Source organism: Salvelinus alpinus, chromosome 7 (assembly GCF_045679555.1).
Source record: "Salvelinus alpinus chromosome 7, SLU_Salpinus.1, whole genome shotgun sequence".
Classification (NCBI taxonomy): Eukaryota; Metazoa; Chordata; class Actinopteri; order Salmoniformes; family Salmonidae; genus Salvelinus; species Salvelinus alpinus.
Genome location: NC_092092.1, coordinates 15,924,614 through 15,947,990, shown reverse-complemented (window position 1 = coordinate 15,947,990; position 23,377 = coordinate 15,924,614). Strand labels below are relative to the sequence as shown.

At 44.0% G+C, this 23,377-nt stretch overlaps 1 protein-coding gene and 1 non-coding gene across 5 annotated transcripts in view; both read left to right on the top strand.

The window, feature by feature from the left end:
- LOC139580513 (striatin-like) overlaps window positions 1-17,859 on the top strand; it is a 128,703-nt gene extending 110,844 nt beyond the window's left edge. For 3 of the 4 annotated variants that reach the window (XM_071409278.1, XM_071409276.1, XM_071409275.1), the window contains 9 exons: window positions 7,002-7,148; window positions 11,392-11,528; window positions 12,225-12,400; window positions 12,679-12,848; window positions 14,268-14,432; window positions 14,540-14,680; window positions 14,942-15,043; window positions 15,335-15,421; window positions 16,392-17,859. In XM_071409278.1, the coding sequence (XP_071265379.1) occupies window positions 7,002-7,148; window positions 11,392-11,528; window positions 12,225-12,400; window positions 12,679-12,848; window positions 14,268-14,432; window positions 14,540-14,680; window positions 14,942-15,043; window positions 15,335-15,421; window positions 16,392-16,561 (1,295 nt within the window). In that variant the 3' untranslated portion in view covers window positions 16,562-17,859. The remainder of the gene's footprint in view (window positions 1-7,001; window positions 7,149-11,391; window positions 11,529-12,224; window positions 12,401-12,678; window positions 12,849-14,267; window positions 14,433-14,539; window positions 14,681-14,941; window positions 15,044-15,334; window positions 15,422-16,391) is intronic. The other variant, XR_011676055.1, reaches the window with a different exon arrangement.
- A 4,717-nt stretch (window positions 17,860-22,576) lies between these two features.
- trnah-gug (transfer RNA histidin (anticodon GUG)) lies at window positions 22,577-22,648 on the top strand. The gene has a single exon. It is a non-coding gene; the product is annotated as a tRNA-His (tRNA).
- The last annotated feature ends 729 nt before the right edge of the window (window positions 22,649-23,377 follow it).

Sequence of the window (23,377 nt, the reverse complement as noted above, 5' to 3'; positions counted from 1 at the left end):
GCTCTGTCTTCAACTCCCTTAATAACATAGCTCTGTCTTCAACTCCCTTAATAACATAGCTCTGTCTTCAACTCTCTGTCTTCAACTCCCTTAATAACATAGCTCTGTCTTCAACTCCCTTAATAACATAGCTCTGTCTTCAACTCTCTGTCTTCAACTCCCTTAATAACACAGCTCTGTCTTCAACTCCCTTAATAACATAGCTCTGTCTTCAACTCTCTGTCTTCAACTCTCTTAATAGCACAGCTCTGTCTTCAACTCCCTTAATAACATAGCTCTGTCTTCAACTCCCTTAATAACATAGCTCTGTCTTCAACTCCCTTAATAACATAGCTCTGTCTTCAACTCCCTTAATAACAGCTCTGTCTTCAACTCCCTTAATAACATAGCTCTGTCTTCAACTCCCTTAATAACATAGCTCTGTCTTCAACTCTCTGTCTTCAACTCTCTTAATAACATAGCTCTGTCTTCAACTCCCTTAATAACACAGCTCTGTCTTCAACTCCCTTAATAACATAGCTCTGTCTTCAACTCTCTGTCTTCAACTCCCTTAATAACAGCTCTGTCTTCAACTCCCTTAATAACATAGCTCTGTCTTCAACTCCCTTAATAACATAGCTCTGTCTTCAACTCCCTTAATAACATAGCTCTGTCTTCAACTCTCTGTCTTCAACTCCCTTAATAACATAGCTCTGTCTTCAACTCTCTGTCTTCAACTCCCTTAATAACAGCTCTGTCTTCAACTCCCTTAATAACAGCTCTGTCTTCAACTCCCTTAATAACATAGCTCTGTCTTCAACTCTCTGTCTTCAACTCCCTTAATAACAGCTCTGTCTTCAACTCCCTTAATAACAGCTCTGTCTTCAACTCCCTTAATAACACAGCTCTGTCTTCAACTCCCTTAATAACATAGCTCTGTCTTCAACTCCCTTAATAACATAGCTCTGTCTTCAACTCCCTTAATAACATAGCTCTGTCTTCAAATCTCTGTCTTCAACTCCCTTAATAACAGCTCTGTCTTCAACTCCCTTAATAACATAGCTCTGTCTTCAACTCCCTTAATAACATAGCTCTGTCTTCAACTCTCTGTCTTCAACTCCCTTAATAACATAGCTCTGTCTTCAACTCCCTTAATAACATAGCTCTGTCTTCAACTCTCTGTCTTCAACTCCCTTAATAACATAGCTCTGTCTTCAACTCCCTTAATAACATAGCTCTGTCTTCAACTCCCTTAATAACATAGCTCTGTCTTCAACTCCCTTAATAACATAGCTCTGTCTTCAACTCTCTGTCTTCAACTCCCTTAATAACATAGCTCTGTCTTCAACTCCCTTAATAACATAGCTCTGTCTTCAACTCCCTTAATAACAGCTCTGTCCTCAACTCCCTTAATAACATAGCTCTGTCTTCAACTCCCTTAATAACAGCTCTGTCTTCAACTCCCTTAATAACAGCTCTGTCTTCAACTCCCTTAATAACATAGCTCTGTCTTCAACTCTCTGTCTTCAACTCTCTTAATAACATAGCTCTGTCTTCAACTCCCTTAATAACACAGCTCTGTCTTCAACTCCCTTAATAACATAGCTCTGTCTTCAACTCTCTGTCTTCAACTCCCTTAATAACAGCTCTGTCTTCAACTCCCTTAATAACATAGCTCTGTCTTCAACTCCCTTAATAACATAGCTCTGTCTTCAACTCCCTTAATAACACAGCTCTGTCTTCAACTCCCTTAATAACATAGCTCTGTCTTCAACTCTCTGTCTTCAACTCCCTTAATAACATAGCTCTGTCTTCAACTCTCTTAATAACATAGCTCTGTCTTCAACTCCCTTAATAACACAGCTCTGTCTTCAACTCCCTTAATAACATAGCTCTGTCTTCAACTCTCTGTCTTCAACTCCCTTAATAACAGCTCTGTCTTCAACTCCCTTAATAACATAGCTCTGTCTTCAACTCCCTTAATAACATAGCTCTGTCTTCAACTCCCTTAATAACAGCTCTGTCTTCAACTCCATTAATAACATAGCTCTGTCTTCAACTCCCTTAATAACATAGCTCTGTCTTCAACTCCCTTAATAACATAGCTCTGTCTTCAACTCTCTGTCTTCAACTCCCTTAATAACATAGCTCTGTCTTCAACTCCCTTAATAACATAGCTCTGTCTTCAACTCCCTTAATAACATAGCTCTGTCTTCAACTTTCTGTCTTCAACTCCCTTAATAACACAGCTCTGTCTTCAACTCCCTTAATAACACAGCTCTGTCTTCAACTCCCTTAATAACATAGCTCTGTCTTCAACTCTCTGTCTTCAACTCCCTTAATAACACAGCTCTGTCTTCAACTCCCTTAATAACATAGCTCTGTCTTCAACTCTCTGTCTTCAACTCTCTTAATAGCACAGCTCTGTCTTCAACTCCCTTAATAACATAGCTCTGTCTTCAACTCCCTTAATAACACAGCTCTGTCTTCAACTCCCTTAATAACATAGCTCTGTCTTCAACTCCCTTAATAACATAGCTCTGTCTTCAACTCCCTTAATAACATAGCTCTGTCTTCAACTCTCTGTCTTCAACTCCCTTAATAACATAGCTCTGTCTTCAACTCTCTGTCTTCAACTCTCTTAATAACATAGCTCTGTCTTCAACTCCCTTAATAACACAGCTCTGTCTTCAACTCTCTGTCTTCAACTCCCTTAATAACAGCTCTGTCTTCAACTCCCTTAATAACAGCTCTGTCTTCAACTCCCTTAATAACATAGCTCTGTCTTCAACTCCCTTAATAACATAGCTCTGTCTTCAACTCCCTTAATAACATAGCTCTGTCTTCAACTCCCTTAATAACATAGCTCTGTCTTCAACTCTCTGTCTTCAACTTCCTTAATAACAGCTCTGTCTTCAACTCCCTTAATAACAGCTCTGTCTTCAACTCCCTTAATAACATAGCTCTGTCTTCAACTCTCTGTCTTCAACTCCCTTAATAACAGCTCTGTCTTCATCTCCCTTAATAACATAGCTCTGTCTTCAACTCCCTTAATAACATAGCTCTGTCTTCAACTCCCTTAATAACATAGCTCTGTCTTCAACTCCCTTAATAACATAGCTCTGTCTTCAACTCCCTTAATAACATAGCTCTGTCTTCAACTCCCTTAATAACATAGCTCTGTCTTCAACTCTCTGTCTTCAACTCCCTTAATAACAGCTCTGTCTTCAACTCCCTTAATAACATAGCTCTGTCTTCAACTCCCTTAATAACATAGCTCTGTCTTCAACTCTATGTCTTCAACTCCCTTAATAACATAGCTCTGTCTTCAACTCCCTTAATAACATAGCTCTGTCTTCAACTCTCTGTCTTCAACTCCCTTAATAACAGCTCTGTCTTCAACTCCCTTAATAACAGCTCTGTCTTCAACTCCCTTAATAACATAGCTCTGTCTTCAACTCTCTGTCTTCAACTCCCTTAATAACATAGCTCTGTCTTCAACTCTCTGTCTTCAACTCTCTTAATAACATAGCTCTGTCTTCAACTCCCTTAATAACACAGCTCTGTCTTCAACTCCCTTAATAACATAGCTCTGTCTTCAACTCTCTGTCTTCAACTCCCTTAATAACATAGCTCTGTCTTCAACTCCCTTAATAACAGCTCTGTCTTCAACTCTCTGTCTTCAACTCTCTGTCTTCAACTCCCTTAATAACAGCTCTGTCTTCAACTCCCTTAATAACATAGCTCTGTCTTCAACTCCCTTAATAACATAGCTCTGTCTTCAACTCCCTTAATAACATAGCTCTGTCTTCAACTCCCTTAATAACATAGCTCTGTCTTCAACTCCCTTAATAACACAGCTCTGTCTTCAACTCTTTGTCTTCAACTCCCTTAATAACATAGCTCTGTCTTCAACTCTCTGTCTTCAACTCCCTTAATAACATAGCTCTGTCCTCAACTCTGACTCTGTGTAAACGTTTGTCTGTGTGTCTGTTATTTTGTCATTTATTTCCTTCAGTGCTCCATTCTGTTCTGTCTCTAGTTTAGATATTCATTTCTACACTGTAGTGTATCATTCCCCATGTATATTATCATTGTCTTATTTCAGTCAGTAATATCTAGTCTACAGAACCTCTATTGGAGTTAGTCTGCAAGAAATCAAACCCTGACTGAATCATATTGCACTCAACATACCCATCTTCTAGTAGAGTCTTATAGAAGACAAGGAATCAAACTCTGACTGAATCATATTGCACTCAACATACCCATCTTCTAGTAGAGTCTTATAGAAGACAAGGAATCAAACTCTGACTGAATCATATTGCACTCAACATACCCATCTTCTAGTAGAGTCTTATAGAAGACAAGGAATCAATCCCTGACTGAATCATATTGCACTCAACATACCCATCTTCTAGTAGAGTCTTATAGAAGACAAGGAATCAAACTCTGACTGAATCATATTGCACTCAACATACCCATCTTCTAGTAGAGTCTTATAGAAGACAAGGAATCAATCCCTGACTGAATCATATTGCACTCAACAGACATAGAAGTGACGGAAGGGCATAAACAACACAACCTTGAAAGACGAGACTATTTAAGTTGATGTCATGATACAAAAACAAGACCGATGCTCAGTCCCATTTTCCTACTTTAGTATCAGTCTTTGTCCTCTCTCCGTTTGACGTGATTCTGTCCACATTCATCCTCTGATCATTTTCAACTACAGCCTGTCGACATTCTTTTCTTACCAAAATCTTTCTTGCACTTTTTTTTTTTGTGAAACTCTATTTTGTTCATTTTTTGATGTGTGGGGTGGTGAGTCTTCAGGAAGTGTGTTCGGGGGGAGGGGACAGGTAGATGGACAGGTAGATGGACAGGTAGATGGACAGGTAGATGGACAGGTAGATGGACAGGTAGATGTACAGGTAGATGTACAGGTAGATGTAGATGTACAGGTAGGGGTACAGGTAGATGTACAGGTAGATGTACAGGTAGATGGACAGGTAGATATGTACAGGTAGGTGGACAGGTAGATGTACAGGTAGATGGACAGGTAGATGTACAGGTAGATGTAGATGTAGATGTACAGGTAGATGGACAGGTAGATGTACAGGTAGATGTAGATGTAGATGTACAGGTAGATGTACAGGTAGATGTACAGGTAGATAGACAGGTATATATGTACAGGTAGGTGGACAGGTAGATGGACAGGTAGATATGTACAGGTAGATGTACAGGTAGATGGACAGGTAGATGTACAGGTAGATGTACAGGTAGATGTACAGGTAGATGTACAGGTAGATAGACAGGTATATGGACAGGTAGATGTACAGGTAGATGTACAGGTAGATGTACAGGTAGATGTACAGGTAGATGGACAGGTAGATGGACAGGTAGATGTACAGGTAGAAGTACAGGTAGATGTACAGGTAGATGTACAGGTAGATAGACAGGTAGATATGTACAGGTAGGTGGACAGGTAGATAGACAGGTATATATGTACAGGTAGGTGGACAGGTAGATGGACAGGTAGATGGACAGGTAGATATGTACAGGTAGATGTACAGGTAGATGGACAGGTACATGTAGATGTAGATGTACAGGTAGATAGACAGGTATATATGTACAGGTAGATGGACAGGTAGATGGACAGGTAGATGGACAGGTAGATGTAGATGGACAGGTAGATGTAGATGTTCAGGTAGATGTACAGGTAGATGTAGATGGACAGGTAGATGTACAGGTAGATAGACAGGTATATATGTACAGGTAGATGGACAGGTAGATGTAGATGTACAGGTAGATGTACAGGTAGATGTACAGGTAGATTTGTACAGGTAGATAGACAGGTATATATGTACAGGTAGATGTACAGGTAGATGGACAGGTAGATGTAGATGTACAGGTAGATAGACAGGTAGATTTGTACAGGTAGATGGACAGGTATATATGTACAGGTAGGTGGACAGGTAGATGGACAGGTAGATGGACAGGTAGATGTACAGGTGGATGTACAGGTAGATGTACAGGTAGATGTACAGGTAGATGGACAGGTAGATAGACAGGTAGATATGTACAGGTAGGTGGACAGGTAGATGGACAGGTAGATGGACAGGTAGATGTAGATGGACAGGTAGATATGTACAGGTAGGTGGACAGGTAGATGTACAGGTAGGTGGACAGGTAGACGGACAGGTAGATGTACAGGTAGACGTACAGGTAGTTGTAGATGGACAGGTAGATGGACAGGTAGATGTACAGGTAGATGTAGATGGACAGGTAGATGGACAGGTAGATGGACAGGTAGATGGACAGGTAGATGGACAGGTAGACGGGCAGGTAGACGGGCAGGTAGACGGGCAGGTAGACGGGCAGGTAGACGTGCAGGTAGACGTACAGGTAGATGTAGATGGACAGGTAGACGGACAGGTAGACGGACAGGTAGACATACAGGTAGATGTAGATGGACAGGTAGATGGACAGGTAGATGGACAGGTAGCTGGACAGGTAGATGGACAGGTAGATGTACAGGTAGACGGACAGGTAGACGTACAGGTAGATGTACAGGTAGATGTAGATGGACAGGTAGATGGACAGGTAGATGGACAGGTAGATGTTCAGGTAGATGGACAGGTAGATGGACAGGTAATTGGACAGGTAGATGTGCAGGTAGATGTGCAGGTAGATGTGCAGGTAGATGTGCAGGTAGATGGACAGGTAGATGTGCAGGTAGATGTGCAGGTAGATGGACAGGTAGATGGACAGGTAGATGTGCAGGTAGATGGACAGGTAGATGGACAGGTAGATGTAGATGGACAGGTAGATGGACAGGTAGATGTAGATTTACAGGTAGATGGACAGGTAGATCTAAATGGCACCCGGTTCCCTTTATAGTGCACTTCTTTTCACCAGGTCACATAGGGCTGCCATTTGGGACACAGCCTCTGACTTTATAGGTTGTGCCAACATTATATTGTCGTCCCCCCCCCCCCCCCTATCTGTCTGCCCTCCCTCAGGACCGAACCGGTCTAAGCTCCAGGACATGTTGGCCAACCTGAGGGACCAGGAGGACATGAATCCCAGAGAAGCCTCCTCTACTTCCCAGTCCCGCTCCAACGCACCCAGGCTCAATGAACACCACCAGGACAACCACGCTGATGAAGGTACTGACCCTGTCTTTGTCCCGGTCTCTGTTATACCATATATGTGACCGGCTCAAATCGGTCTTGTGTAGCAACATTTGAATTTCAGTTTTTTACATTGGATTAAAGTAGAGACTCAGAGCTTCAACATGGTATATCATACACTACATTTGAGGAACAATGGGGAAAGTAATTCTGCTTTGAAAGTTGATAAACTTGTAAACTCCCTTTTGAGAAAACCGTCTTTCAATGTTTTGGTACTACTATTGGAGAGCCCCTCTTTGTCTCCACCCATTCAGTATCGTTCACACCCTCTTAAGCCTTAGCCCCAGCCATCTCTTTAATGGTGGATCTGAATGTACTAACAGCTGTCAAGCACCTAAGCTAACTGCTAGCTACTTCCAGACATCTAAGTGAGAGAGAACAGCTCACTGAACATTACTCGCTTAGGCTGCTTTGTTATCCAGAGCGTTGGTGACTGTAACTGTGCTGTCAGATTGTCCGTTCCAAGTTCAGAGCGTTTAGCGTTGAGTGCACTGGACGCTCTGGCTGATGAGTTTACTGACACCGGCCATATTCAACGGGTGTTGAGCGTTTGTAAATTCTGTAGTTATTCTGCTCTCTCTGGCACACTCAGATGAGAGGGCTCTGAAATCGGAGTAGATGGTCAGACTGAATTTACGAACGCACTCGAAATGGTTACTTGCATAGTGGAGTCTTTTGTTAAGACATGTAGCTAGGTAAACAATGAACCATAATCCCAACTCATGATGTTACTACCCTGCATGAATCTGCAGGTAACTAACCAACCAGGTTCAACGTTAGCTAGTGTCGTGTCTTTAGTATCATTAAAGGTGAAGACTGTTATTTTATCAAATCAATTCTCTGTAATTATTATTACGTGACTAAACTAGTCATGTAAATGTAATTAACTAGGAAGTTGGGGCACCAAGGAAAATGTTCAGATTACATAGTTTTTCCCAATATAACTCTTCAGATATTTTAATATCTGATCAATTAGTCTTCTATTAATTAATCAATTATTATTACCTTCGTCATTCTCATCTGAACGTCGTAAATTGTTGGTTATCTGCACGAACCCAGCCTTTACTATGAATCATCCATACACCAACTGGCTCAATGATTTATTTACAAACTAATTAAACAATTACAGAATATACAATACATAATAACATTATACAGTAAATACCGTCCCTAGTGGACTAAACAAAAACAGTTTGGTTATAACACGATAGATTCAGAGAGAAGAGAAGGGGGTTTTGGAAGGAAGACTAAGGGACATTGGTCTCTATCGGACCTGGGAAGCTATTCTCACATAAATACATATGCCACTAACGATCGCTCATTCGGAAAAGCAATGCATTGTATTTACGTGAAGCTGGTTATGTGAGGCTCTGGTTTGTCCTTTGTGGAATCTTCCGGGTCACGTGGTCTGAGAGGGTCATCTCACTCTGGAGATTGGTCCACGTCGGTCAGTGTTGTCGTACTAGATTTGCTACCTTTCCAGCTCCAGTCTGTTAGGCCGTCATCTAGGACTCACTTCTTGAGTCATCAATTGTTCAGAGTTCAAGCAAGCTCAAAAACGTTTCCTGGCCTGTATGGTTGACATTAGAATTAGCCCTTTTAAACGTGAGGACAAAATCCTCACAGGATTGGGAACTTGAGTGACTTTTCGTTATGTAGAGTGGCTATTCAACTATTCGCCACCACAGCTCACGCTGAGGTTTGCTTTGTCCGACATGAATTGAGTCACGGGGGCTCTTTATAGAAATGTAGAAAAGGGGTTGGTTCATCATTTCCAACCAATGCCTATTCACGTGGGCGTGGCCACTGAGTGAACATATTTTACTTATGAAAACTATTCTCTCATTTAGAAGGTTAACATCACATTACATCATTTCGCCAATAGTTTCATCTTTACTCATTCATTTTATACAATAATTAGATGCAAACCTCATAACTGAGGCACCTGTATAAATAGAGTTAGGGTAATATGGCTGTATTGTCTCTCATGGTCACAAACATGAAACAAAACGGACCGGGTCGTAGCTGGCTTCTCCACCGACCGTTTACACATTCTCCAAAATAGGAATATTGTTCAGTTCTCAAATTCTGGGATGGAGTAGAATTGGGCGGGAGAATCCCTTTGTCTTACTGTGAAACTCTCTCTCCATACCTCATGGCCAGGGAGAGTCTCTTTATGGGAATTTATGACGTGGGGTTTTAGATGTTAAACTGCCCCCCTCCCCTCCTAACAGGACAGGGGGGGTTGTTCACATCTCTGCTAGCCAATTCACTGTACGGGCTAGTGTCATGACACTAGCTAACATTAGGCTATAGCTAGCTAACATTAGGCTATAGCTAGCTAACATTAGGCTATAGCTAGCCAAGCAAATGGATCTTTCTGTCAAAATTAGAAACGAGTAATATCTGAAAATGTAGCTCGCTAGACTATCTTATATACATCATTCATGGTTGGACGCGTCTCCTGTTGGATGCCATTGTTGCCTTTAGTTTGAAGATGTAATCCAGAGACAGGGGTTTTCTCCATCTCTTTATCTATCAGACTCTAATTCCACTGATTTCAAAACTCGGTCCTCCAGAAAGTGGAGAGCAACACTGATGCAGTTCTACTACGTGATATATTGATATATATGTTTAAAAGCTGCGTTAGACAGGATTACCTACACACACTGACCAGCTCAAATAGACAGACGCGTGCAGTATGGCAGACCAATCCGAACTCATGTCTCGGCATGTCCAGCCCACACATTATCTCAGCCAATCATGGCTAAGTGAGAAGGTAGCTGTATTTTTCTGTGGCTAAACCAACTATGCTCCTTATTTAACCATTGTATTAGTATTTACAGATGACATACACAGTTGTTATTAAGGCACATGAATGTTCACATGTTCGAGAAGACATTTCTACCCTCAAAAATAAAGTTTATGTTCCAACGTCTCTCCTGTGAGGTAGTGACCCGCGACATACGCCTAGTTTCCTGAAACACGTCACAAATTTGCCCAGTGCACATCTTGAATTTTGACAAAGGTACTGTTCCTCTGTCCTTGCCTTTGTTGGACCCAGGGCTAGTCTATACTAGGTGTTGGACCCAGGGCCAGTCTATACTAGGTGTTGGACCCAGAGCCAGTCTAAACTAGGTGTTGGACCCAGGGCCAGTCTATACTAGGTGTTGGACCCAGAGCTAGTCTAAACTAGGTGTTGGACCCAGGGCTAGTCTATACTAGGTGTTGGACCCAGGGCCAGTCTATACTAGGTGTTGGACCCAGGGCCAGTCTAAACTAGGTGTTGGACCCAGGGCCAGTCTATACTAGGTGTTGGACCCAGGGCCAGTCTATACTAGGTGTTGGACCCAGGGCTAGTCTATACTAGGTGTTGGACCCAGAGCCAGTCTATACTAGGTGTTGGACCCAGGGCCAGTCTATACTAGGTGTTGGACCCAGGGCCAGTCTATACTAGGTGTTGGACCCAGGGCCAGTCTAAACTAGGTGTTGGACCCAGGGCCAGTCTAAACTAGGTGTTGGACCCAGGGCCAGTCTATACTAGGTGTTGGACCCAGGGCCAGTCTATACTAGGTGTTGGACCCAGGGCCAGTCTATACTAGGTGTTGGACCCAGGGCCAGTCTATACTAGGTGTTGGACCCAGGGCCAGTCTATACTAGGTGTTGGACCCAGGGCCAGTCTATACTAGGTGTTGGACCCAGAGACAGTCTATACTAGGTGTTGGACCCAGGGCCAGTCTATACTAGGTGTTGGACCCAGGGCCAGTCTATACTAGGTGTTGGACCCAGGGCTAGTCTATACTAGGTGTTGGACCCAGGGCCAGTCTATACTAGGTGTTGGACCCAGGGCCAGTCTATACTAGGTGTTGGACCCAGGGCTAGTCTATACTAGGTGTTGGACCCAGAGACAGTCTATACTAGGTGTTGGACCCAGGGCCAGTCTATACTAGGTGTTGGACCCAGAGCCAGTCTATACTAGGTGTTGGACCCAGGGCCAGTCTATACTAGTTGTTGGACCCAGGGCCAGTCTATACTAGGTGTTGGACCCAGGGCCAGTCTATACTAGGTGTTGGACCCAGGGCCAGTCTATACTAGGTGTTGGACCCAGGGCCAGTCTAAACTAGGTGTTAAATTGTACCATGTATTTGCGCAGTGTAAACATCTTGAGTGTCCTGCAGGGTATTGGTTGATTAATTGACTGTCTCTATTTCTCTTCCAGTGGAGGTGTTGCCGGTCCCTCCTTCCTCTGGGACGGCCTTTATCCTGGGTCCTGATGTGAACATGGAGGCTGCACTGGGACTTGGAGAGCTGGCTGGTCTCACTGTGTCTAATGAGGCTGATAGTCTGGCCTATGATGTAAGTATCCATATACCTCTGTGGGAGGAGGAAGACAGCAGAGGGAGGGCTGAGCAGGGACTGGGAGAGCTGGCTGGATTCAGCATAGCTAATGAGGCTGTTAGTCTGGCCTACGACATGAGTAGAATCTCTTGGGTACCCTAAATACTAATCTGCACTCTCCACTAGCCAAGAACACAATCTGTGTCTTTTGTCCACTCAATACCTTCCTCAATGAATATGCGTTCAGGTTAGGGTTAGTATTATAGTCCTCTTACAGAACTACAGCCCTGCTGCTGTCCTGGGGGATGTAGAGTACTACAGCCCTGCTGCTGTCCTGGGGGATGTACAGTACTACAGCGGTCCTGGGGGATGTACAGTACTACAGCCCTGCTGCTGTCCTAGGGGATGTACAGTACTACAGCCCTGCTGCTGTCCTGGGGGATGTACAGTACTACAGCCCTGCTGCTGTCCTGGGGGATGTACAGTACTACAGCCCTGCTGCTGTCCTGGGGGATGTACAGTACTACAGCCCTGCTGCTGTCCTGGGGGATGTACAGTACTACAGCCCTGCTGCTGTCCTGGGGGATGTACAGTACTACAGCCCTGCTGCTGTCCTGGGGGATGTACAGTACTACAGCGGTCCTGGGAAATGTACTGTACTGCAGTTTACTTAGACTTTATCTACCCATAATCCATGGTGTTTCCCCTCCTCAGATGTCCAACAACAAGGATGCCCTGAGGAGGACGTGGAACCCCAAGTTTACCCTACGGAGCCACTTTGACGGGATCCGAGGTCTGGCGTTCCACCCCGTAGAACCGGTTCTGGTCACCGCCTCAGAGGACCACACGCTGAAGATGTGGCACCTGCAGAAGACTGCCTCCGGCAAGAAGTAAGACTGACTCTCTCTGTCTAATAGTACTACAATGTTAACCCTAACCAACGCAGTGTCTACTTTACTAAAGACATGGAGACATTGCTCTCGCCAGGGGGGAGAATTGGAATGTCAGTTTCCTTCCTGAATTTACTGAATGGGAATGGAATTGACTCCAAACGTGGTGAGACCGATGTCTCTCACAAGACATCTATGTTACCTTTTTAATACAGTCCAGATTGTGTAGAAAGATTTAAACTGTGTAAGTCTTTATTTGTCTCGGTCTTTATCTCCAGGAGTGCCTCTGTAGATGTGGAGCCCATGTACACGTTCAGGGCCCACCAGGGTGCAGTGCTGTGTGTTGTGATGAGCAGTACAGGAGAGCAGTGTTTCAGTGGAGGGCTGGACGGGACCATTCAGAGCTGGAACACACCTAACCCTAACCTCGACCCATACGATTCATACGGTAAGAACCTAACCCTAACCTCGACCCATACGATTCACACGGTAAGAACCTAACCCTAACCTCGACCCATACGATTCATACGGTAAGAACCTAACCCTAACCTCGACCCATACGATTCACACGGTAAGAACCTAACCCTAACCTCGACCCATACGATTCATACGGTAAGAACCTAACCCTAACCTCGACCCATACGATTCACACGGTAAGAACCTAACCCTAACCTCGACCCATACGATTCATACGGTAAGAACCTAACCCTAACCTCGACCCATACGATTCACACGGTAAGAACCTAACCCTAACCTCGACCCATACGATTCATACGGTAAGAACCTAACCCTAACCTCGACCCATACGATTCACACGGTAAGAACCTAACCCTAACCTCGACCCATACGATTCATACGGTAAGAACCTAACCCTAACCTCGACCCATACGATTCACACGGTAAGAACCTAACCCTAACCTCGACCCATACGATTCATACGGTAAGAACCTAACCCTAACCTCGACCCATACGATTCACACGGTAAGAACCTAACCCTAACCTCGACCCATACGATTCATACGGTAAGAACCTAACCCTAACCTCGACCCATACGATTCATACGGTAAGAACCTAACCCTAACCTCGACCCATACGATTCACACGGTAAGAACCTAACCCTAACCTCGACCCATACGATTCATACGGTAAGAACCTAACCCTAACCTCGACCCATACGATTCATACGGTAAGAACCTAACCCTAACCTCGACCCATACGATTCACACGGTAAGAACCTAACCCTAACCTCGACCCATACGATTCATACGGTAAGAACCTAACCCTAACCTCGACCCATACGATTCATACGGTAAGAACCTAACCCTAACCTCGACCCATACGATTCACACGGTAAGAACCTAACCCTAACCTCGACCCATACGATTCATACGGTAAGAACCTAACCCTAACCTCGACCCATACGATTCATACGGTAAGAACCTAACCCTAACCTCGACCCATACGATTCATACGGTAAGAACCTAACCCTAACCTCGACCCATACGATTCATACGGTAAGAACCTAACCCTAACCTCGACCCATACGATTCACACGGTAAGAACCTAACCCTAACCTCGACCCATACGATTCATACGGTAAGAACAGAGGGCTGGCTGTTTGTCTGTCTCTCTCTCTCTGTTATTTCTGTCTCTCGCTCTCGCTGTGCTCTGGCTGTCTGTCTGGCTGTGTCTGTGTTTGTCTCTGTGTCTGTCTTTGTCTCTGTGTCTGTCTTTGTCTCTGTCTCTGTGTGTCTTTCTGTCTGTGTGTCTGTCTGTTCACACTGCCCCCTCTCTCTCCCTCTCTGTTCTCTGTCTGTTTTTCCATCTGTCTGTCTCTCTAACATGTCCTCCTCCCTGTGTGTAATAGAGCCGTCTGTCCTGCGTGGGGCGCTGTGTGGTCATACTGACTCAGTGTGGGGCCTGGTGTACAGTAGTGTTCATCAGAGACTCCTGTCTTGCTCTGGAGACGGCACCGTCAGGCTGTGGGACGCCTCCAGTACCAAGCCTGCCCTGGCCACCTTCCACAGTAAAGGTACTCTTCATTCATGTCAACAGAATCCTACGCTGATTCATTTGTGTTGTACGTTTATCATGTTCAAATTGTGTGGTGAAATCAACAACTATGGTTCGCTGCTTCAGAGTTTGGCGTGCCCTCATCAGTGGACGTGGTCTGCAGTGACCCCGCCCACATGGTGACATCGTTCACCAGCGGTCAGATTGGCCTCTTCAACATGGAGACACAGCAACTGGTGCTCAGCCTGGAGTCTGCTGCAGAGACGGGTAGGTCTGGAGGGAGGGGAGCAGGAAGAGCGGTGAGAGGGAGGGAGATAGGGAGGGGAGATAGGGAGGGAGGAGGTGGGGAGGGGAGCAGGAAGATGGGTGGGAGGGAGGGAGTTAAAAAGTATTTGTTAAAAAGTAAAGGAAGCTATTTGAAGCCAGTTTTGGAGGCCTTTACGGCTAATAAGGTGTGTTATTAATGTGCATGGTCCTTGGAGCCAGATATGAACCAACGTCCTAAAAATGTATCTCTCCTCTCCCCAGGTACCCCCTGTCAGATTAACAAGGTGCTGAGTCACCCCACCCTCCCCATCACCATCACCGCTGAGGAGGACAAACACATCAAGTTCTACGACAACAACACGGGTAACAGACATTTTGACAGTTCTATGAGTTTTTCACTCCAACGGTGTCTTCCTCACAGAACTAAATGACTTCATGGTCCTCCATCAGTCCTTCAATCTGAAAGTGGAATCTCTCGGTCTTCCAGGTTTTACCTCACCCTGACCGTTTGGTTTCTGACTGCAGTTTATTTTATAGATGCTTTTAAAAGCGGAATGAATTCACATTTTAATTACTGCACTCAAAGAAAGCTTAACCTTCACACGGAAAGCAGAAACATTAAATGAACAAATGTTGTCCAATTGAACTCTTCAGGGAAGCTGATCCACTCAATGGTGGCCCACCTGGATGCTGTTACCAGTCTAGCTGTCGACCCCAACGGGCTCTATCTGATGTCTGGCAGTAAGTAACTCTCCATAACAATGATTTCTAACATACTCAGCTAGATATATACCTTGTCATTCTGCACGTGATGATATGACAGACTTTATAAAACAGGAGAGGGCCTAGAACTGAGCCCTGGGGGACACCAGAGCTGTACACTTTATAAAACAGGAGAGGGCCCAGAACTGAGCCCTGGGGGACACCAGAACAGGAGAGGGCCCAGAACTGAGCCCTGGGGGACACCAGAGCTGTACACTTTATAAAACAGGAGAGGGCCCAGAACTGAGCCCTGGGGGACATCAGAACAGGAGAGGGCCCAGAACTGAGCCCTGGGGGACACCAGAGCTGTACCCTTTATAAAACAGGAGAGGGCCCAGAACTGAGCCCTGGGGGACACCAGAACAGGAGAGGGCCTGGAACTGAGCCCAGGGGGACACCAGAACAGGAGAGGGCCCAGAACTGAGCCCTGGGGGACACCAGAGCTGTACACTTTATAAAACAGGAGAGGGCCCAGAACTGAGCCCTGGGGGACACCAGAACAGGAGAGGGCCCAGAACTGAGCCCTGGGGGACACCAGAGCTGTACCCTTTATAAAACAGGAGAGGGCCCAGAACTGAGCCCTGGGGGACACCAGAACAGGAGAGGGCCCAGAACTGAGCCCGGGGGACACCAGAACAGGAAGGGCCCAGAACTGAGCCCTGGGGGACACCAGAGCTGTACACTTTATTAAACAGGAGAGGGCCCAGAACTGAGCCCTGGGGGACACCAGAACAGGAGAGGGCCCAGAACTGAGCCCTGGGGGACACCAGAGCTGTACACGTTATGAAACAGGAGAGGGCCTAGACCTGAGCCCTGGGGGACACCAGAGCTGTATACTTTATGTGAACTGCCTTGTCGCCCACCTACTGTTCACTTTCCTCTCCCTTCTTCCTGCTCTCCTTTTTGATAATTTTCCCCTCCCTAATCCCTCTCTCCTCTCCTCCCTCAGGTCATGACTGCTCTATTCGTCTGTGGAACCTGGAAACTAAGACGTGTATCCAGGAGTTTACAGCTCACAGGAAGAAGAATGATGAGTCTATCCATGACGTGGCCTTCCACCCTTCTAAGGCCTACATCGCCTCCGCTGGGGCAGACGCCCTCGCCAAGGTGTTCGTATGACGAGGACCAATCACAGTCCACTGACACAGCTTCCCAGCTCCAGGGACCAATAGATGTGGGCGTGTGGGGTGCTACGCAGACTTCACCTCACACATATCCCCTCTCACGCTACTGGTTCCCTGTTTTGACTGGTGGATGGTGCAGCCAATAGCCTCTACTAAGCCCCAGAATAGGCCCTCCTCCAGAGGGGCTGTGGTTGACTGGGAGGTCTGTTAGGAGAACTGCTATTGGGCACAAGACTTCCTCCTCCCTCTATAATCCAGGCAGGCCCCTGGGTGTGACCGGCCACAGAGACCCTCCTCCTCAACCTGCATCCAATGAACACCCACACAGACTGACTCTATGGTTCAGACTAGTCTTATGCTCTGTCTTCACAGCTAGCGAGGGGTTGAAGACAGACTGACAGGTGTTTTATAGTGTAGACTCACTGGAGAGGTGGAGCACCATGCCCTAACCCCCTAACCCTACCCCCTCCCCATGTCACCAAGCCCATTAACCAGAACCCCAGGCCTCTCATTTCCCCAGAACCCCAGGCCTCTCATTTCCCCAGAACCCCAGGCCTCTCATTTCCCCAGAAACCCAGGCCTCTCATTTCCCCAGAACCCCAGGCCTCTCATTTCCCCAGAACCCCAGGCCTCTCATTTCCCCAGAACCCCAGGCCTCTCATTTCCCCAGAACCCCAGGCCTCTCATTTCCCCAGAACCCCAGGTCTCTCATTTCCCCAGAATCCCAGGCCTCTCATTTCATTTCCCCAGAACCCCAGGCCTCTCATTTCCCCAGGCCTCTCATTTCCCCAGAACCCCAGTCCTCTCATTTCCCCAGAACCCCAGGCCTCTCATTTTCCCCAGAACCCCAGGCTTCTCATTTCCCCAGAACCCCAGGCCTCTCATTTCCCCAGAACCCCAGGCGTATCCCATTTAGACCCCTGTCTGCTCCCTGGTCCCTCCTCTCCTCCAAGTCAGGTTCAGAGTTGTGTTGTGATGGAGATGTGGGGTACTTACTGAAGGCTGACTGGCTGGCTGTGGCATCTCACTATTCCTTGCCGTTTCTAAGACTGACTCTGTCTACTCTGCCTGCCTCCAGCCAGCCTTTCTCTCTCTCTGCTTTCCTTTTAAGAACACTTATTGACAAATGTGCCTTTGCTTTAAAAAGGTCTTGAAACAGAAGTTATTTTACAGAACAGTTTTTTTGAGGGAGGTGGAGTTCATGCGGAAAGGTTTTCACAATGGTGTCCGTTTTTACAAAAACATTGGGTGTAAAATTGCAAATACCTATAATAAATATATATTAAGTCTTAACTTACTGTGTTGCTGTTTGAGTGTTATTTTTTGATAAATAGCATGAGTGGAAGTTAGCCTTGTCCCAGATCTTTGTGCTGTTTTGCTATTGACTATATAGGAGTTGTTAAAGCAGCATAAACAGGGACCAGGCTAGAAGGACATCAGTTCTTCAAAGGCAAACTGGCAGAGTGAAACAGACCAAGTACATGGTTCCCGTTTGAAGAATTCCTAGTTATAATTGTACACTGCAAAAAATGTACATGACAGTCATGTTTCCAAAGTAAATCTGGTTCTACAACATGAGGTTCAGTCTGCAGTAACAGGTCTGTGTTTACAATACAGCCACTACAACATGAGGTTCAGTCTGCAGTAACAGGTCCGTGTTTACAATACAGCCACTACAACATGAGGTTCAGTCTGCAGTAACAGGTCTGTGTTTACAATACAGCCACTACAACATGAGGTTCAGTCTGCAGTAACAGGTCCGTGTTTACAATACAGCCACTACAACATGAGGTTCAGTCTGCAGTAACAGGTCTGTGTTTACAATACAGCCACTACAACATGAGGTTCAGTCTGCAGTAACAGGTCTGTGTTTACAATACAGCCACTACAACATGAGGTTCAGTCTGCAGTAACAGGTCCGTGTTTACAATACAGCCACTACAACACGAGGTTCAGTCTGCAGTAACAGGTCTGTGTTTACAATACAGCCACTACAACACGAGGTTCAGTCTGCAGTAACAGGTCTGTGTTTACAATACAGCCACTACAACACGAGGTTCAGTCTGCAGTAACAGGTCTGTGTTTACAATACAGCCACTACAACACGAGGTTCAGTCTGCAGTAACAGGTCCGTGTTTACAATACAACCACTACAACATGAGGTTCAGTCTGCAGTAACAGGTCTGTGTTTACAATACAGCCACTACAACACGAGGTTCAGTCTGCAGTAACAGGTCTGTGTTTACAATAAAGCCACTACAACACGAGGTTCAGTCTGCAGTAACAGGTCTGTGTTTACAATACAGCCACTACAACACGAGGTTCAGTCTGCAGTAACAGGTCTGTGTTTACAATACAGCCACTACAACACGAGGTTCAGTCTGCAGTAACAGGTCCGTGTTTACAATACAGCCACTACAACACGAGGTTCAGTCTGCAGTAACAGGTCCGTGTTTACAATACAGCCACTACAACATGAGGTTCAGTCTGCAGTAACAGGTCTGTGTTTACAATACAGCCACTACAACACGAGGTTCAGTCTGCAGTAACAGGTCCGTGTTTACAATACAGCCACTACAACATGAGGTTCAGTCTGCAGTAACAGGTCCGTGTTTACAATACAGCCACTACAACATGAGGTTCAGTCTGCAGTAACAGGTCCGTGTTTACAATACAGCCACTACAACATGAGGTTCAGTCTGCAGTAACAGGTCTGTGTTTACAATACAGCCACTACAACACGAGGTTCAGTCTGCAGTAACAGGTCCGTGTTTACAATACAGCCACTACAACATGAGGTTCAGTCTGCAGTAACAGGTCTGTGTTTACAATACAGCCACTACAACACGAGGTTCAGTCTGCAGTAACAGGTCTGTGTTTACAATACAGCCACTACAACACGAGGTTCAGTCTGCAGTAACAGGTCCGTGTTTACAATACAGCCACTACAACATGAGGTTCAGTCTGCAGTAACAGGTCTGTGTTTACAATACAGCCACTACAACATGAGGTTCAGTCTGCAGTAACAGGTCCGTGTTTACAATACAGCCACTACAACATGAGGTTCAGTCTGCAGTAACAGATGTTGGTCTGTGTTTACAATACAGCCACTACAACATGAGGTTCAGTCTGCAGTAACAGGTCTGTGTTTACAATACAGCCACTACAACATGAGGTCCAGTCTGCAGTAACAGGTCTGTGTTTACAATACAGCCACTACAACACGAGGTTCAGTCTGCAGTAACAGGTCTGTGTTTACAATACAGCCACTACAACATGAGGTTCAGTCTGCAGTAACAGGTCTGTGTTTACAATACAGCCACTACAACACGAGGTTCAGTCTGCAGTAACAGGTCCGTGTTTACAATACAGCCACTACAACATGAGGTTCAGTCTGCAGTAACAGGTCCGTGTTTACAATACAGCCACTACAACATGAGGTCCAGTCTGCAGTAACAGGTCTGTGTTTACAATACAGCCACTATTAACACCATGTCCCATAATGCTATGTTTCTATATTAACACCATGTCCCATAAGGCTATGTTTCTATATTAACACCATGTCCCATAATGCTATGTTTCTATATAAACACCATGTCCCATACATGCTATGTTTCTATATTAACACCATGTCCCATAATGCTATGTTTACTATATTAACAGCCATGTCCCATACATGCTATGTTTCTATATAAACACCATGTCCCATAATGCTATGTTTCTATATAAACAGCCATGTCCCATACATGCTATGTTTCTATATTAACACCATGTCCCATAATGCTATGTTTACTATATTAACAGCCACTGTCCACATAAGGCTCATGTTTCTATATTAACACCATGTCCCATAAGGCTATGTTTACTATATTAACAGCCATGTCCCATAATGCTATGTTTCTATATTAACACCATGTCCGCAGTAATGCTATGTTTCTATATTAACACCATGTCCCATAAGGCTATGTTTCTATATTAACACCATGTCCCATAAGGCTATGTTTCTATATTAACACCATGTCCCATAATGCTATGTTTCTATATTAACACCATGTCCCATAAGGCTATGTTTCTATATTAACACCATGTCCCATAAGGCTATGTTTCTATATTAACACCATGTCCCATAAGGCTATGTTTCTATATAAACACCATGTCCCATAAGGCTATGTTTCTATATAAACACCATGTCCCATAATGCTATGTTTCTATATTAACACCATGTCCCATAATGCTATGTTTCTATATTAACACCATGTCCCATAATGCTATGTTTCTATATTAACACCATGTCCCATAAGGCTATGTTTCTATATTAACACCATGTCCCATAATGCTATGTTTCTATATTAACACCATGTCCCATAATGCTATGTTTCTATATTAACACCATGTCCCATAAGGCTATGTTTCTATATAAACACCATGTCCCATAATGCTATGTTTCTATATTAACACCATGTCCCATAATGCTATGTTTCTATATTAACACCATGTCCCATGAGGCTATGTTTCTATATAAACACCATGTCCCATAATGCTATGTTTCTATATTAACACCATGTCCCATAATGCTATGTTTCTATATTAACACCATGTCCCATAAGGCTATGTTTCTATATAAACACCATGTCCCATAATGCTATGTTTCTATATTAACACCATGTCCCATAAGGCTATGTTTCTATATAAACACCATGTCCCATAATGCTATGTTTCTATATAAACACCATGTCCCATAAGGCTATGTTTCTATATAAACACCATGTCCCATAATGCTATGTTTCTATATTAACACCATGTCCCATAAGGCTATGTTTCTATATGAACACCATGTCCCATAATGCTATGTTTCTATATTAATACCATGTCCCCATGTTTCTATATTAACACCATGTCCCCATAAGGCTATGTTTCTATATTAATACCATGTCCTAATACCAGTTATATTAATACTAGTTATTCGCACATTGATGAAATCACAAATTGTTTTATTTGGTCGCTGGGACAAATGTATTTATTTTATTTTACCTTTATTTAACTAGGCAAGTCAGTTAAGAACACATTCTTATTTTATTTTTGACAAATAAAACAACACATTTCAGTTGTCTCTGTTTCGTGCTCCAATAAATATGATAATTTATGATAATTTATGCCATAAACCTTTTATTTGATGACTGGTTTGTATTAATCCTAGTTTTCCTTCTCTTCCAGGCCTCATGCTCCCATTGCATTTCTAGCTGCACATCTCCTCCAGAACAAGTCTCAATATGAGGACTGCATCTAACACCTCTGAAGAAACGACACTGGTGGATTTATAATATATATATATCTATATATAGTGTAGGTGTATCAGCTGGTGTGTACTGATTCCCTTTTATTTTATATGATACATTTTTGTTGAACAAACTTTTTTGTTTGTTTCTGTAATTGACTACATGTTCTGGAGCGTTTCCTCCGCCATATAAACACATGCCTTATATCAAAAGTCTGATATTTTTGAGCGACATTCTGTATTCTTAAGACAACCACGTATCACAATCATTGTAATGAAAACTTCAATAAAGCAACTATCGGCTAAATCTATTGCTAGTGAGAAAATACAATCACATCAAGTGCTATGATGCCTATGATACACCAAATACATGGTTTTATTTCCGTTGTACAGTATGCATATATTTTTTTAAGTACGTAGTTGACAGTGGTGTGAATACCTGTCGGTTTCATGTTGTTAGTGTTGCTAACTATGGTAACTTTACATAAACTGCCGCTGCAGCCATAGTAACAGAAATTACAAATCCTAAATACATTCTGTGGATTATTCCATGTGGCCTGGTTTCGTTTAGAAGAAGTCCCCAAAGTGCACGTACGGTTTGCATTGGGCAAAATCATCCTTGTACCATGATTTAATATCAGCATGATATATGATGTTATTGTCTTCATCGAAATTCGGTTCAGACGAGTTCTATTGGGGAAATATCTCCCAAATGAGTTTAAGCCCTGGTAGCTCGCCGTGATCGTATAGTGGTTAGTACTCTGCGTTGTGGCCGCAGCAACCCCGGTTCGAATCCGGGTCACGGCATTGCGATACACAATGTCACGGCAAAAGGGTTATTTTTTAACTAAATTAGTTCTAAACGTAACAACTATGCTTTGTAATCATATCTATTCCAGTTTTTCATGGGGGAAATCAAAGAAATATATAATATATGCGTGAATCGAGCCAATTCGAGCATACACATAGACATCTATGGCATACCCACTCTTTCTACACGCCTACAAAACATTTTAACGAATCATTTCTCTGTATCCTTCTCGATCAGCCAATCCACGCAGACCTACGTCATTTTAAGATAATGTTTACGACCATTCGGGAATCAAGGAATCGTTTCATACTTGCTGGTCGGAACGAGGAAACTCGGACATTTCCGACAGGCTAACGAAAATTCCCGAGTTTCCTCGTTCCGACCAGCGTGTCACAACGCAGCAGCTTTGACTTTCGGTGACTGTATGCAGAGATTGAAATTGAAAATATTGAAATTGAATTTATATTTTAAGATAATTAAATACTCTGCGAACAAAAAAGCTGTTAGAATTATAAATGTGTGTATGCCCCTTCAGGTCCTTGTTTAATGTGATATTGTACCCAATAGCCCAAATGTCCTTTGTATATTCTTGATGTATACTTGTGCTTCCCATGTACTTTTTGCATTGATTTATTAATAAAAAAAATAATAATAATAATTTGCTCGATTAATTTACTCGACTGCTCGATTTATAACCTCAATTTAAGAAGTAATTGCGTGACGAT